The sequence below is a fragment of the Suillus subalutaceus genome (genome assembly GCF_016647625.1).
Source record: "Suillus subalutaceus strain FC151 chromosome Unknown DFJ58scaffold_24, whole genome shotgun sequence".
Taxonomy (NCBI): domain Eukaryota; kingdom Fungi; phylum Basidiomycota; class Agaricomycetes; order Boletales; family Suillaceae; genus Suillus; species Suillus subalutaceus.
Genome location: NW_024540273.1, coordinates 277,746 through 292,672, shown reverse-complemented (window position 1 = coordinate 292,672; position 14,927 = coordinate 277,746). Strand labels below are relative to the sequence as shown.

The 14,927-nt window shown below is 47.8% G+C and overlaps 3 protein-coding genes across 3 annotated transcripts; 1 reads left to right on the top strand and 2 right to left on the bottom strand.

The window, feature by feature from the left end:
* Nucleotides 1-2,581: 2,581 nt before the first annotated feature.
* On the bottom strand, nucleotides 2,582-7,497 carry DFJ58DRAFT_912422 (uncharacterized protein). Its single transcript, XM_041395271.1, has 6 exons — nucleotides 7,111-7,497; nucleotides 6,890-7,060; nucleotides 5,471-6,841; nucleotides 4,889-5,418; nucleotides 4,210-4,783; nucleotides 2,582-3,841 (listed from the first exon to the last, which is right to left on the bottom strand). Exons 1-6 carry the CDS (start codon nucleotides 7,244-7,246, stop codon nucleotides 2,778-2,780), a joined length of 3,846 nt encoding a protein of 1,281 aa, XP_041246720.1. The 5' UTR covers nucleotides 7,247-7,497; the 3' UTR covers nucleotides 2,582-2,777.
* A 1,127-nt stretch (nucleotides 7,498-8,624) lies between these two features.
* Nucleotides 8,625-9,884, top strand: DFJ58DRAFT_869295 (kinase-like domain-containing protein; the record flags this gene model as incomplete). The annotated part of the gene is made up of 8 exons (XM_041394264.1): nucleotides 8,625-8,669; nucleotides 8,740-8,856; nucleotides 8,907-8,975; nucleotides 9,027-9,212; nucleotides 9,258-9,288; nucleotides 9,343-9,380; nucleotides 9,431-9,637; nucleotides 9,687-9,884. The coding sequence occupies 8 exons, from the start codon at nucleotides 8,625-8,627 to the stop codon at nucleotides 9,882-9,884; spliced, it is 891 nt and encodes a 296-aa protein (XP_041246719.1).
* A 2,111-nt stretch (nucleotides 9,885-11,995) lies between these two features.
* On the bottom strand, nucleotides 11,996-14,715 carry DFJ58DRAFT_774528 (uncharacterized protein). Its single transcript, XM_041389383.1, has 5 exons — nucleotides 13,442-14,715; nucleotides 13,243-13,387; nucleotides 12,846-13,190; nucleotides 12,579-12,796; nucleotides 11,996-12,525 (listed from the first exon to the last, which is right to left on the bottom strand). Exons 1-5 carry the CDS (start codon nucleotides 14,451-14,453, stop codon nucleotides 12,233-12,235), a joined length of 2,013 nt encoding a protein of 670 aa, XP_041246718.1. The 5' UTR covers nucleotides 14,454-14,715; the 3' UTR covers nucleotides 11,996-12,232.
* Nucleotides 14,716-14,927: the final 212 nt, after the last annotated feature.

The following is a 14,927-nucleotide window of genomic DNA, read 5'->3' as shown; positions in this document are numbered from 1 at the left end:
GCGATGCTGCCACACTTTCACTTTGGTGATGCTGCCATGCTACCTCTTATCTGCTACCTCTCACCAAGCTGCCTCGTGCTACCCTGCCTCTCGTGCTGAGCTATATTTTCCATTATGTTCCTTGTTTCTTCACCTCATTACATCGCTCTGCAGCTCCTATGACTGTGGGGATCTGAGGCTCACTTCGCTGTGTCACATTCACTCCTACTTTCTTGGGATTTGTAGCTCACCTCAGCTCACTCTTGCACAGGTTTAGGCCGCTGTGAAAAATACAACCTGACTATGCACTTGTTAAGGTACTCAGCCAGTATATGTCTAATGCTCTGCCTATGCTGCTATACTTGCAAACAATAAAGCAAGAACATTCGACCCAAGGGAAAAGCTACTAAGGACAACTCAAGATCGAAAGACTCGAAAGAGCGCTAAAGCGTGGGAATAGCTCGTCGCAAGATAGAGCACTAATGCACGGGAAAGAGCGGAAGTCAGGAAAACAGACACTGAGTCAAAGGAGGGTAATGGATAGCGAGTGAGATCAAAGGTATTGATTGCAAAGGTAAGGAAAGTCAGATAGGGGCCATAGAGCGCAACTAAAGGGTGACTACTTTTAAGTAAAACCTAAGGGGAAGGAAATACAGTTGAAGGGAAGTTATGTCAAAGTAATCACCATAGGCTTCTTATACTAGTAACTTTACCATCTCAGACTCGGAAGGGATAGGATATACATGTAATAAGACTGTAGCACTTTTTACAAACTCGAGGCAAGGCAAATTAAGTTCTGATAGCGCTATAAGCGTGGGAATAGTGTCAGATAAGTCGCGGGGAGCATGAATTGCACTGTGGGAATGTGCACGCATAGTGTGGGAAAGTGCGGAATAGTGTCGGACAAGGGTTATGGCTGAGGCAAGTGAAGACTGCTGATAGGGGAGTAGTGAATAATATGAGGGATAACTTTGGTCCACCTATTGAAGACTTATGCAGGTATACATGCCTAGCGCCAATATGATTGTCACACCGCTATGGGGGCCAGGTGCCCCTCTTGGGGCTCTGCCCAAATAGCTATCTGCATCCAGTCAATGCAAGCATTCTCTCTCCCTCTCTCACTGAAACTGCTGCACGATAGCCCCCACAAAGTTGCATAAAACCTCTTGTACAGCTCTCACAAATGGTAGAAGTGTATATTAGCCCTGAAATACATTTATGCCATAAAATTTTCACTATCTCTGTCACAGAGAGCTTTCATTTGGAGCTATCTGAGAGCTCAGAAACGGCCCAGTAAGATATACCATAAGTGGTGCTGTGACTAGATAAAAAACTTTAAAAATTCGGCACCAGGAATACTCAAACTTGAGCATTCACAATCTAATATTGCAAACATTCTACAGAGACATACCACTAGACCACAGGTCCTTGTATAACTATGTTACTATTAGTGCATCAGGAAATCAACCTGGAATTGATATGACCAGGTAGAGCTGACAGATATAACTCATTATGGATTTAGAATTCTACATAATTATCTTTGTGCAATATGTATATGAAATAATATATGACTATGCTAGGGATATATCATTTTGTTAAATTTTGTAGTATAGTTTGAATGCATACCCACAGGTTTACTGCCATACCCATGCAACCTGTCAATACCTGTTTGAAGACTCATACCTGTTGGTACCCTTGGATACATGAGTATGGGTATATGGTGGGTACAGGTGCAGGTAGAGCTCTGGACACCTGTGGGTTTACCCATGCTAATCCCTGATTGCAGCTTCTATATCCTTTCAAATATATGTTGCGTGCTTATAAGGAGATACCCCTAGCATAGCTATATATTCTTTCATACATATGCTGCATAATCATAAGATGCATATCAAAATGACATATCCTTAATATAGTCATATATTCTTTCATATATCTGTTGCATACTTGTAAGATACATGTCAAAATGACATGCCCCTAGTATAGTCATGTATTCTCTCACATATTTGTCATATACTTATAAGATGCATATCAAAATGAGATACCCCTACAGAGCAAAAAAGGATAAGACGCACAGGCTATATACAGTAGCGTAGTACGGCCCTTGAATTTTGTCTGGCTAGTGTGATAGATTTTGCTGCTAGTCTCGAGATTGAAAGAGGGTCAAAAAGAATTCAATGTCAGGCATCCAGGAGATGAGTACATGTGCATATGTGCATCGAAAAGTCTTGAATGCAAAATGGACCACATCAACAGATATGCACAAATATGAAGTGGACTACTCATCAAAGAATCTGTCTCCGTGATCAAGCAGTTCATGCTACAATATATGTTTGTTGATCAAGTCTCCATGCCCCAGCATTCGGTGAGCTAAAGGATGCCATGATCTCCGATGGTAATCTAGGTAACTCATCTCTGGTAGTTATAACAAGATTTCAGTATTGCCAACTATGGGATGGTAGAACTAGGACAGCTGGATTCCAGCGTGTCTTTGATTCACCATTGATGGACACATAAATGCCTGCAGTTATGTGGAAGGAAGGAACTTTGAGATTCTTTCCCCTCATGGCTGGATAGAGCTAGATCACACAGCTGAGCCCGAGGCCCCACTGCTGCGGCCAACTTCTGAGACTTGAGAGACCGTTTAGCTTTTAATTTACATAATACATTGCACTGTCTGCAGTGGCTATCATTGAAAGTACAACTCCGTGATATATGTAATGTCCATCCATATGTGATGTATAAGTGTAGACACAAACGAAAAATTTAAGAAATGAGCTGACTAAAGGAAATGGACGGAACTAAGTCGGGGATGATCCCATTGAGTCAAGTTGTTTACACAACGCGTCTGCCTGAGCCTCAGTGCCTTCCGTGGTAGGTAAAATAAACTTAACCCTAGTATGTCGACGATAGATAACGTTCCAATCACTTCGGGGAGCGAATGAGCTCAAATCCCGGTTGTGTATCAGGGCGATACGAGTCATGAACCATGTCTCCCATTGCGGGGTCCACTCTCCATTCCACTTCTGGTACCTATGAAAGATATCAAGGGGAGGCCATAAACTAGACATGTCTACAGCGACGCCCAGAAGAAGTTGGATGTCTTGCGGGAACACCGCGTCATCTACGTGCGTGCCATTACGCTCAACGTTGCCATGTACGTAAGCATCGGTAGATGGCCCGGACAGGGCAGCTGCAAAGAGATGATCCGGTCCGTAGTGCAGTGCGATGCGCCATATAATACCACCCATTGTAAGGAAACGCCGGGCGTACGGACGGAGGAGTAATTCCCGGACTCTGTCCTCGTAAATCTGGAGGGATGTGATTCGATTATTGTACAGGGGTGGGTAAACACAATCGAAATAGGCGGGGCGAGGGGCACAGAGGTTGTAACGAGGGCCAGTTACATCATGCGGGTCGACGAAGACTTGCCAGTCGATCCCCCGGGAGAGACAGCGGGTGGCGAAAAACCCTCTCGGTGCATCAGGATACTGATTTCCCCATAGGCGCAGTCTTATCTCCGTTCTCTTCGAGACTATGGAGTTACCACGAGCGACCAGGTGTAAGAAGTGAGATGGGGGATCAGATATGAGATGCAGAAGGCGATTCTGCAAGAAGGGGTTTTCCAAAGACACCGATGTGGGGGCATTGTTGGGCAGGCCAAGGAATGGTGCTCGATCGATGATCCAACGGGTTGTCGTGGTGTCCATAGCAGGCCCAGGACTCGTCTGGTCTAAACCTGTACCCGGTGTGACGTTCACAGGAGGCGACGGTTGTGATGGGTAAGACGAAGGGCCAGGGATTGGTGGAACAGTATGCAAGACTGGGGTTGAAGGACCTGCAACAGGATGAGCAGATACAAGAGCTAGACATGTTAAAGGTTAGTTCTATAGGGAATTAGGTTAAAATCGAAACTCACGATCACGGTTAGTGAAAAGTTGATGTGCTGATGACGAGCCGTAATCAGGAGAGGGTGCTATGACGAAATAAATCAGTTGTGGGTACTGGTGCAGTCAAGTGTAGACATACAACGACGATTTAATCGAAGACTGCGACTGCGATGACGCACGGACTGTTGGTATCTTATTCGACCTCTAATCGGTGATGGTGAACGATAACGGCGAGTTGAACGCTCAGGGGAACGCGAACGACCACGGCGAGAAGTTGCGCAGTCCCACCGAGACGAACAATAGTCCCTGTATGACGGCGGTCTAGGAGTGTGATAATCTTTGAGTGATGGTGAACGATAACGGCGAGTTGAACGCTCAGGGGAACGCGAACGACCACGGTGAGAAATTGCGCAGTCCCACTGAGACGAACAATAGTCCCTGTATGACAACGATCTAGGAGAGACCGGTCGACGAGAGTGATAATCTTTGTAGGATGATGATGCATAGCGAGTGGGTGATACGGAGCTCCGACGCATACGGCGAGCTTCAGGAGCAATGGGCGTGCACGTGTGATAATTGGTATCAGCCGCCTTTCCTTTTCCCTGCGACACTGTATGGATGCGGTATAAATCAGCATCCATCCCATTGTCGCTGTCGTATACCAATCCTTGGGTGTCGTCTGTCATGACGACATCGTACATTTCATGGTCCACCTTGGACTGTTGCTCCTGCTCGAGTCGTTCCTGCTCTAATCGTTCTTTCTCCAGTCGTTCTTGCTCCAGTCGCGCCTGCTCGACTTGTTCTTGCTCGAGCCGTGCTTGCTCCAGTCGTTCTTCCTCGAGTCGTGCCTGTTCGAGGCTTTGTTGCTCCAATCGTTCTTTCTCCAGTCGCGCCTGCTCGACTTGTTCTTGCTCGAGCCGTGCTTGCTCCAGTCGTTCTTCCTCGAGTCGTGCCTGTTCGAGTCTTTGTTGCTCTAATCGTTCTTTCTCCAGTCGCGCCTGCTCGAGTTGTTCTTGCTCGAGTCGTACCTGCTCCAGTCTTTCCTGCCCCTGCCTTTCTTGCTCGAGTCGTTCCTGTTCCATCCTTTCTCGCTCCATTCTTTCCTCATTGAGTTTCTGGCACCCACCCTCTAATCGCTCCACCACACACTGAAGTTTCTGCCGCTCGGCCTGGCGCTGTGCCTGTTTTGCGAGATATGACTGTTTCATTTCAGATCGACGAATGGCGTCTGACAAGCCCTCTGCTTGGGTGGGTAGGAGCGAGGCCATTGGTCGCTCTGGCAAGACGGGTGGAACTCGGTTCTGGGCTCCTGCTGTCAGAGCGAACCATCTGGCTCTCTCAGAGGCGGGATTGGGAATACCCAGCGTGCATCCAAAGACATGATGCTCGATGGTGTTGATAGCGAAAAGCCCGCACGAAGACGAATCCACCTGGTGACCATGAGACAAAGTAGGTCCTAAATCCTTGAATTCTCCGTCGAAACGTTTGGAGAACCACCATTGTAGCTTATTTATGATAAGTTCTGGCCGAGATTTAGGATCAAGAGAGTCGCCTATATGCGAGTTAGTTTGCGCAACAAAAATTGAACTCGGACTGTAACTAACCATAGGCAAAGGTTCTGTTATGAAAGTCGATTACAAACGCGATGTAATGTTTCGATACACGAAGATGCACGGGAAAGTAGAGATATCTCTTTATGTTGACATCCCTTTTGATATTCTCCAATACGTCGTACTTTTGATTGTGGTACGAGATATCACGCGCCAAGAGGAGGGTGTCAGAAAAGTGGGTTGAGACGATGGTCACATCATGCCGTCTAGCCATTCCCAGCCGTGAATTGAGATTTGCTGTCATCATATCGATCAGAGAGTCTGATAACCACCTGTCATCGGATAGAAACAGGACCAAAGATTGAGTTGTTCTGCCAGGAAGCGCGGCCGGGCCGTGTAACGGCTTGTCATGAGGGAGGATGAGCAGCTGCTTCTCTGCCTCGTAGAATACCTCCACATCCACGCGTTCTGCCATTCTTTGCTGTAACCACTCCCTCGCAGCCACCCATTCACCCTGAATGTCGTTTATGTGGTGCAACCGCCACCAGAATTCGATTGTCCATAAAGGATATAGGTTGTCTGGAATGCGTGGATCGCGTATGGAGCACATCCCATCCAGAAGCGCCTGGCCGAAGTCATTACGAAGACGTTCAACGTCTGACTTGCGAGGGAGTTCTTTGGTGTGGAAAACCTCGTCTGTAGGCAAGTGAGATTCAAAATTTATGAATTGTGATTTTTGCCATTTGTCGATGGGAGCAATGTGAAATTGGAATAATTCTTGGACCGAGATGTCGTGTGGAGGGAGTGCCAGAGTTAACATCCTTTCTGGGACCGTCAAAATCGCCTGGCAGAGCTGCTGGAGGGCGTAGGGAGTGGCTGTAGCATTGGGCGGGAATCTTCTGCCCTTATTAATCCACTCGTCCGCCGTTTTGTCGAAGGTTGCCGCTTTGGGGTCATGCGACTGTTCGAGGAGGGAGAACCACGTGGGGTGGAGGGGTGAACGCTGGAAAACTAGGGCCGCTGCTTTACCAGATAACACCGTGATTCCGTTATGAACTTCCACGTGGTCGTCGTCATCATCGAGGGTTGTATTTGTGGCGGCTTGTTTGCCGAATCGAGCGAGTGCCTTACCTGAATGGATATGCACGCCGTCAAGGATATCTACATCCTCGAATAAGGCATCTTCAGGGTCCTCGTAGTCTGAATAGTCGTGGTAGAGCACCACGTCGCCGGTATTAGGTGTAAATGTTTCCGACGAGCGAGGTTTATTCTTGATTCGCCCGATTTCGGCACTTTGCCCAGTAATCTCTATTCGCGGATGATCTTTGCCGCTGGTCTTGAAGAAGCGTTTTGGCATTTTCTTATGCGTAATGGGCTCTTGTCCATCTGGCCAGAACTTTCCTGGCCGCGCAACGCCAGTCACGACTTGAGGCAATTGTTAAATGAGAATAAAGAGATATGAGAACCACTCACTCAGAGGAGCTTTTTTGGGTCGCCTGGCAGGAAAACCAGTCTCTTCCCATGGGCTCTGTCCCCAAGGCAAGGGGACAGAAGACGCTTCTGGCTTTTCTTTCGCCCATGAGTCATTTTCCTGTCCCCACGGCAAGGCCTCTGATGAGGTTCCTTCTTCGTCTTTCGTGTGTTCTGAGTAACAACGGGTGAGAAAGTAAAGGACGTAGGATATCGCGACTGACCTTCAGGAAATTGCCAAGCATGGGTGTCGTTGGATGCCGACATTCTTGGTACCTTGACCGTTCTCTTGGGCCTGGGGTTGCCGGAAGGCGCGCAGTCGTTGCGGTGATTGTAAGAGGACTTGCGTCTCTCAGACATATCGTGTGATCAAACGCAAACGTTCGACGTTGATCGATAGAGGGTGCTCCGGTATTGGAATTAAACGCAAGCGTTCGATGCTGGATGCAGGGATGTCTAGCCAGAAATTACTGGGTAAAGATCCAAACTGCACAGATTAGAAGACGTGCGGGGTGACACGGGGTGTAGTTGCAAGTCAGAGTGAGAGTGAGAGTGTGATGAACTTGATATAGCAAGAACTGTGGCTGAAACATTGAAATATTGTGGATGAAATGTGGATGAAATTAAAACACGCGATCCTGACTAATGATCCACAATGAATCGCGACCGAGATTCCATAGATGGGCATAACTAAATATGGCAGTAATAGCTGACTACAATGACAATTTTACGACTTTTGAGACCTCTAAGACTTCAGTCTAGAGCCTCAGTTCGCACTCCTGCTCACTTCAACACGACCTCTTCATCGTAATTCGAAGAAGACGTCCGTCATACACGCCGTGCTTGCGACCGCCAGATAGATGATGGATTCTCCAATTCCTGGAGTGGGAGCTAAATGTTGGAAATCCCCCATCTCACATTTCCTTGAAAAGTTTCAGTAAGTGTGCTACATCCCCTTTTCACCCATGCTTATGGTGACCGACAGAGATTGAAAGTGTATAATGGCGCTGCTGACATATCCGCTTTCATCACCGCCGGTCAAGGGTTGCCTACTAGCTATACCCTGCAGTATCATTACTTCGCCCAGGTCATGTCATCCTGGGACCATGACCATGGGCCATGTTTCACCTACTGCATTATCATCATATGTTGTGTCATGCACCTGGTAACGCCCAGGATGATCTGTAGGTCATACTTCCTTCCTCTGAGACAACTGCTCCACCTACCACAACCTTCCAGCCGCTTTGGCACCCACGCCTTCATAAGCAAATCTCGCTTTTCCTTCCCCAGGTTGGGGTGTCGCGCTGCATTGACAACGACACTTACTTCAACAAATCTTCCAGCGTCATGGTCCGGGACATGTTTCAATCGCGAAAAATCAACCAGATTTCCCATCACATATCCCCTTGACCGAGTTCACCTTGTGAACAGGATTTCGTCCATATGATACTTACATTACTTACATTTATATAACCTAGATACGCGTGTTGGAATAGCTAGAAACAGTACTTGTAGACTCACCTCTTAACTGTAACCTCAATTCGTCACTCAGTCTTCTCTGAACGTTGAGTAAGCGTCATAATATTAAAGTCTGACTCTCAAACCACTGTCATCTGCGCGAACCATAACTGACAACACGACTTAAATTACTACAGTAGTAGGTCTTTACACTGCTCTCACTGAACAGCCATCCGCCAACGGACATCCTCGAGTAAGCAACCAGATGGAGAACGTTGCAATGGACATCGATCAACACTGGACGGATAATGCCATGGAAATGGAAGTTAGTTTGCCGGAATGGAACGTAAGTAAATGCATTGATTCTCTTGCGACTTAACGTAGCGTTAATTCAGGCGGCACTTGACAACCTCACGCCTCACATCACGAAGACTGCCGAATACCCTGTCGCACGGGGCGGTTTTGGGGAGGTCTGGAAGTGCCTCTTACAATCCACCAAGGGGCCCGTCAAGGTTCGTCCCCAACCAAGGTTTTATTCCGACATCGGATCACAATCGTATAGGTTGCAGTGAAGGCGTTCCAGATGTACAGTGCCGCTGAGGCCATTTCTACCAACGCTAAAAATATTAAAGTAAGTCGCCGGTGAATATATCACTCTTTATTCACACCGTTTGGTGCTCAGCGTATACGCCGTGAACTTGGGACCAGCGCGGGGCTCAGACACCCGAACGTTCTCCGAGTTTACGGCTACTCTTTGGGCTTCGGTCCCCTTCCCGCTATAGTCACTCCCTGGGTTGAACAGGGAAACCTCTCCGGATTTTTGGAGCGTGAAGGATTATCCCTCACCACAGCACACCGATTCAAAATGGTACGTCCCGTCATCAGATGTCATAATTCTCTAACGTCGTTTTAGCTCAGAGCCATCGCGTCTGGTCTGCAATATCGTAAGTCTTCCCTCTTCGTTTCCCTCTTTTTGCGGCGTACAATTTCCTTTGCAGTACATACCAACAACATCGTTCACGGAGACCTCACCGGGGTAGGTCTAATGCATTGCATAATCCAATCTCTATTCAGACTTCATTCTAGCCTAACGTACTCATCCACGGCGACGGTTCCGCGTGCGTAGCTGACTTTGGACTTTCGCTCTTGGATGCCCCATATGCATCCTGGACTTCAAGGATGAAGGGAAACCTCAGGTGGATGGCACCCGAGCTTCTACGAGATGACTACGGAACTCCGGTGCGCCCCACCAAGCGTAGCGACATATACTCTTTTGGGGGTGTCATGTTACAAGTAAGTATTCACTGACTCCAAGGCAGCGCACCAACTATTACTACCACAGGTCATCACAGGCGACGTACCGTTCCATTATCTACCAGAATTTCCGATCGTACTCATGAAGTATAACGCGGAGATACCCAGCCGGGTTAAATACCCATCATGCAACGATGCCCACTGGAATTTCATAGAAGAATGTTGGTCCACGGACCCTCTGATGCGCCCATCGGTGGAGAGTGTCGTCACATTCATCGGTCGTTAAGTTGCTTTCATCCATGCCCAATTAATTAGTGAGCATGCTACATATAACCCCCGTCATATATATACATTCGGATTACTTGTGTACCATACCTCTCTACTTACATGATAATCAGACATTGCCTACATGATTTTTTTTCGTCTATCACCGATGGCTACATACGGCGACTGCGCGCCCCAAACCCCGACTCCTAGTATTGTCGGTCTGCAATGTCAGCCGGGCTCCTCAATTGTCGAGAAGCCGTTGTTGGCCATTCTATCAGTGAACGTGCGCTTTTCGGAATCGTGCGAGGTCCATCAGTCAGGCGTTCATCACACTTGTTTTTGAGTCAAGACTAAAGCTGTCGAGGATCAAGCAATACACAGGGTATAGTGGAACATTCTACGTCTTGCGAGCGTCCCGTCTCGAACGCCTCATCTTCTCTATCGAAATCAGCACTGCATTCTTCATCTGACGCACGACTCTTTGAACGCACTGACATGATCCCACGCCATTTCACGCCATTTCTCTCGTCTCGTCTAATGTCTCCCTCTGCAAACGTAGAGTTCACGTATCGTGGCTTTTCTTTTGCTCGTTGGCCTTGGTTCCTACCGTCGTCCGATCATTTTCTCTCATCATCTCTGTGTCTCACCATCTACACTCCGTATTTATTACATTGCGTTACTGCATGACGAATCAGTTCTTTCGTTTTTTGGAGAAGGATACCTCACCGAATGTGGTTTTGAGTGGACAGGTGTTGTTTACATATCTGACTAGGTGAGTGATTGCGGTGAGAGGGGGAGGTATGGACGATGCGTCGCGTCTACATACAAGCCGCCAGGTGCTGAATTATGATTCGAATTGGTCAAACGCAAGCGTTAGCTGGAGGGCCTGAAAGAATTGACGTCCGATAGGATGACCAGCTAGAAATTACTAGCTAGATGTCCACAAGGATGCAACTCAAAAGCTGGCGTTCGACGGAGGGCTTAAAAGAGTCGACGTCCGATTGGATGACTGCCTAGAAATTACGAGCTAGCTGTTCGCAGGATGAAAGTCAAACGATGGGGTTCGGCAGAGGGCTTGAAAGAGTCGACGTCCGATTGGATGACTGCCTAGAAATTACGAGCTAGCTGTTCGCAGGATGAAAGTCAAACGATGGGGTTCGGCAGAGGGCTTGAAAGAGTCGACGTCCGATTGGATGACTGCCTAGAAATTACGAGCTAGCTGTTCGCAGGATGAAAGTCAAACGATGGGGTTCGGCAGAGGGCTTGAAAGAGTCGACGTCCGATTGGATGACCAGCTGGAAATTACGAACTATTACTAGATGCCCACAAGGATGCAAATCAAACGCAAGCGTTCGATAGGATGACTGGCTAGATGTCAACAAGGATAGAAGTCAAACGCAAGCGTTCGACGGAGTGCCTAAAACAGTTGACGTCCGATTGGAGGACTACCTAGAAATTACGAGCTAGACCTCTGCAAGGATGTAAGTCAAACGCGGCTGGCGTTCGACCGGACGACTAGATTGAAAATGTCCGAAAGGAAGCGAGTCAAACGCAAGCGTTCGATAGAGGGCTTGAAATAGTCGACGTCCGATTGGATGACTAGCTGGAAATTACGAGCTAGATGTCCACAAGGATGCAAATCAAACGCAAGCGTTCGATAGGATGACTGGCTGGATGTCCATAAGGATAGAAGTCAAACGCAAGCGTTCGACGGAGCGCTTGAAAGAGTCGACCTCCGATTGGATGACTAGCTTGAAATTACGAGCTAGATGTCCAGAATGATGCAAGTCAAACACAAGTGTTCGATGATGCATTCAAGTTTTATGAATTCTCACGGGATGGGAAGAGCCACAAGAGTTTGCCACGGCCGTATACAAAGCAGTACAAACAACATCGATGACTATATTTGGAAATAATACGTGTGCTGGGACTTTTGAGACTTTGGCGACTTCGGCGACTTAGCAGGGAATTTGTTGTGAGACTTCAGAGCCTCGTGGAGTCGTGCAACCTCTAACTTCAGCGATGTCCGTTCACAATGCGAAAATACTATACTTAAATTACAGGCAAGCTCGTGCTCTACCAGGGAGAAATTTTTTGAGATCTATGGAAGTCGCAGAAGAGTCTCCCAAAGTCGCAGAAGTCGCAAGAGAAGATTCACGTTGAGTTACCGTTTATTGTTAAATTTGGCTTAACTCCGTATAATAAATCTGCATCGCATGCAAGCATAAAATTACATACCATACCATACAATTACTTGGTATGAAAGAGTGAACTTGCTGAAGTTCAATGGTGAAAATACGTAAAGAGTCCAAAGAATCCATGGATGCGGCGAAGGTTACGAAGGAATGGATGGTAATGGACAAATATCTAAGAATTTTCGATCGCCGTGAATGATCGGAGGCAAGTGGTTAACTGGTCTCTATCGATCAAGTCCCCTGGGCCAAATATACCCTGACTCCCGGCAGTCTGTTTGGGAGTACGATATAGCTTTTGTGCCGTCTTGAGGTTCGTCCAGAAATGGTTGACGATAGCGGTTGCAATAGCGGATGCTCGGTTGGTGCTTCCAGATACCAGTTCTCTCTTTTCTGCGCCAGCAGCCGCATAGGCGCCCGGGTCTAAAACCATGAGACAGAGTGCCATCAAAGGCCTGGTATACAACTCTTAAATGGATGTTAGAGACGGTCGAAGAGGGTTAGATGATTCAGATAATTACTAGTGCGGCGAGATAGGCGCGGTAAGTTCACGACCAATCGTTGAAACGTTTCCAGGGAGTGAGAGTGAATTTGGTTCGTCAAGTATTTACCGTGTTTGTTATCCAAATGACGAGAGTTTTTTGACAAATGGTGAGTGTCGCGATTATAAAAATGCCCGCCGGTAAAGAAGGCCTTCGCAGGCGAATACACTGCGTGGAATTGACCAGGTGGTTGTATACTTGAAAATGTCAGGCAAATTAATGAAATATCGCGGATTATGAACTTACAGAAGGTCCCCCTTTCCTACCGTGATGACTTCCATGTCCCACAGAGCGGCAATCTCGTCGCGGTTCTCGGGGAAAGTACCCAACAATCTGGCTGCCTTGGCGAACGATGTCTGAGAGATCGTGTCCTGATTTTTCAGGTTAGCCACGGTCCATTGTTTCGTGCCGACGACGCCATAAATAAAAGTGCAGCCGCCGTCCGCGTCGTGGTGAAAATAGGTAAACCAACCGGGCTTAGCCAGCAAACCCCACGAGCGTACGGTGAAGTTGTCGGGGTGAACTTGATGGCCGACGGGGCAATCATTGGTGGACTGATTCCATCCGTCGACGATGCCGCTGTCCAGGGAGCTAAAAAGACAAAGTTCAGAATGTCAATATGAGAGGACGGGATAAAGTGCACCTCAAGAAAAATGGGAGACCCCCTTGTGAGAGCGGAACATCTAGAATACACTGTATCTTGTTAGGGTCGTGTATGTTGCGCATAAATTGCTCAAGTGTTGCATGCTGCTGCGGATAGGTGAAATCTTTCGTACGTTGTTCCGCATCTGTTGGAACGCATGAGGTCGACAGGCAAATAGAGCGAATAAAAACGGACTGACCATGTATTACAACGCGCATTAGCTCTGACGCACCCCAATCATACAGGAGCTCGAGGTCAAGTTCGTCCGCGGTGGCCTGATCGCATTGACGAAGGACGACAGCTTTATTTTGGCAAAGCGCGGCGGTGATAATTTCGCGCAGCTCTCGTGGCTTCGAACGCCAGTCACTGTAGTGTAGATGAACCACGTATTTTGATGAATCCGGACAAGATTCAGGAAGTGCGGAGATATACGCGACCGCATCTGCGTCGCGTTGCAGTACGTTTTTACCGTCCTTGTAAATATACGGCAGCACGGTCGTTGTGCCACTTTGCCATGCGACTGTCGGCGAATTTTCGTGAACTTGCGAGCCGATTATGGGAGTTGCCAAGTCGAGGGACTCGATGTCAGTGAGATCGGACAAAGCTGGCGAGGGGGGTGACGGGTAACCGGGAAATGAGGGGGGATGATTCGGTGGGGAATCCGTCATGACACATACTTCGTGTGTGGTCACCGGTGAAGATGGTCGTGGAGTTTGCGATGGCGATGGTATGTCCGTCATGATGCATACGTCGCGCGTGGTGACTTCAGCATCCAGAGTTGGAGGGGGGGAAGTACGCGGAGGTTGAGCGTCGGGTTGTTGTAGCAGGGTGGGATCGATGAAGGTATCGTCGAATGAGACATGAGAAGAAGGCCCCGCGGTGTTCTCAGTGTTTAAAGGAACTTCTCCGCTAGCGTTCGAAGGACCCGCAGTGTTCTCGACGTTTTCGACGTCGTTGCGGTTAGGCTGGATCGCTCTAGATGATAGGACACGTCGCCGTTTTGGAGGAGGCTTGTCGCCAGCGTTTTCGAGTGCTCTCTGTTTCTGAGCTGCCCGCGAACGACGTTTGTTTGCGGTATTTTTCTCGCGTAGCCTTCGCTCTTCTGCGGGATCTTGTCTCTTGAAGTCTGTCCATCGTTTCTGCTGCTCGTACGCCTTGACCTTTGGATCTAGGCCCACCAGATCGGGATGATGAAGTCTCTGCTTAGACATTGTATGTCAACGAGGAATTACCCAGTTGAGATACAGCAGTCTGTGAAAAAGGTATGGAGAAGTCTCAGAGTTGTTAAAGAAGATCAACGGAGAAGGGGTAAGTGACGTTGAAGAACGGGAAAGGAATATATTTAAAATGGAAATGGCCGCGGTTTACATAAACAGAGAATGTCCACAGTTCGGTGCTCATTGTCAATACTCAGTACGATGAGCTTGGATGCGACCAAATTTACGAAAGGATCGATACGTTATAGGAGTTTATGTAAACATACTCTCATTGTTGTGACATGGATAAGGTCTTAAAAATCGCCAAAGAGTCTCAAAAGAGTCTCAGAAGAGTCTCGAAAGTCGCAAGAGTCTCACAATTTCAAAAGTCGTAAATGAGTTTACACAAGCCAGTGTTTTTCTTCTTCTTTTGGATCCTTGTTTATTGTCCTTTGGGGCGGGGTCCTATGATGGACACTACGTACAGTG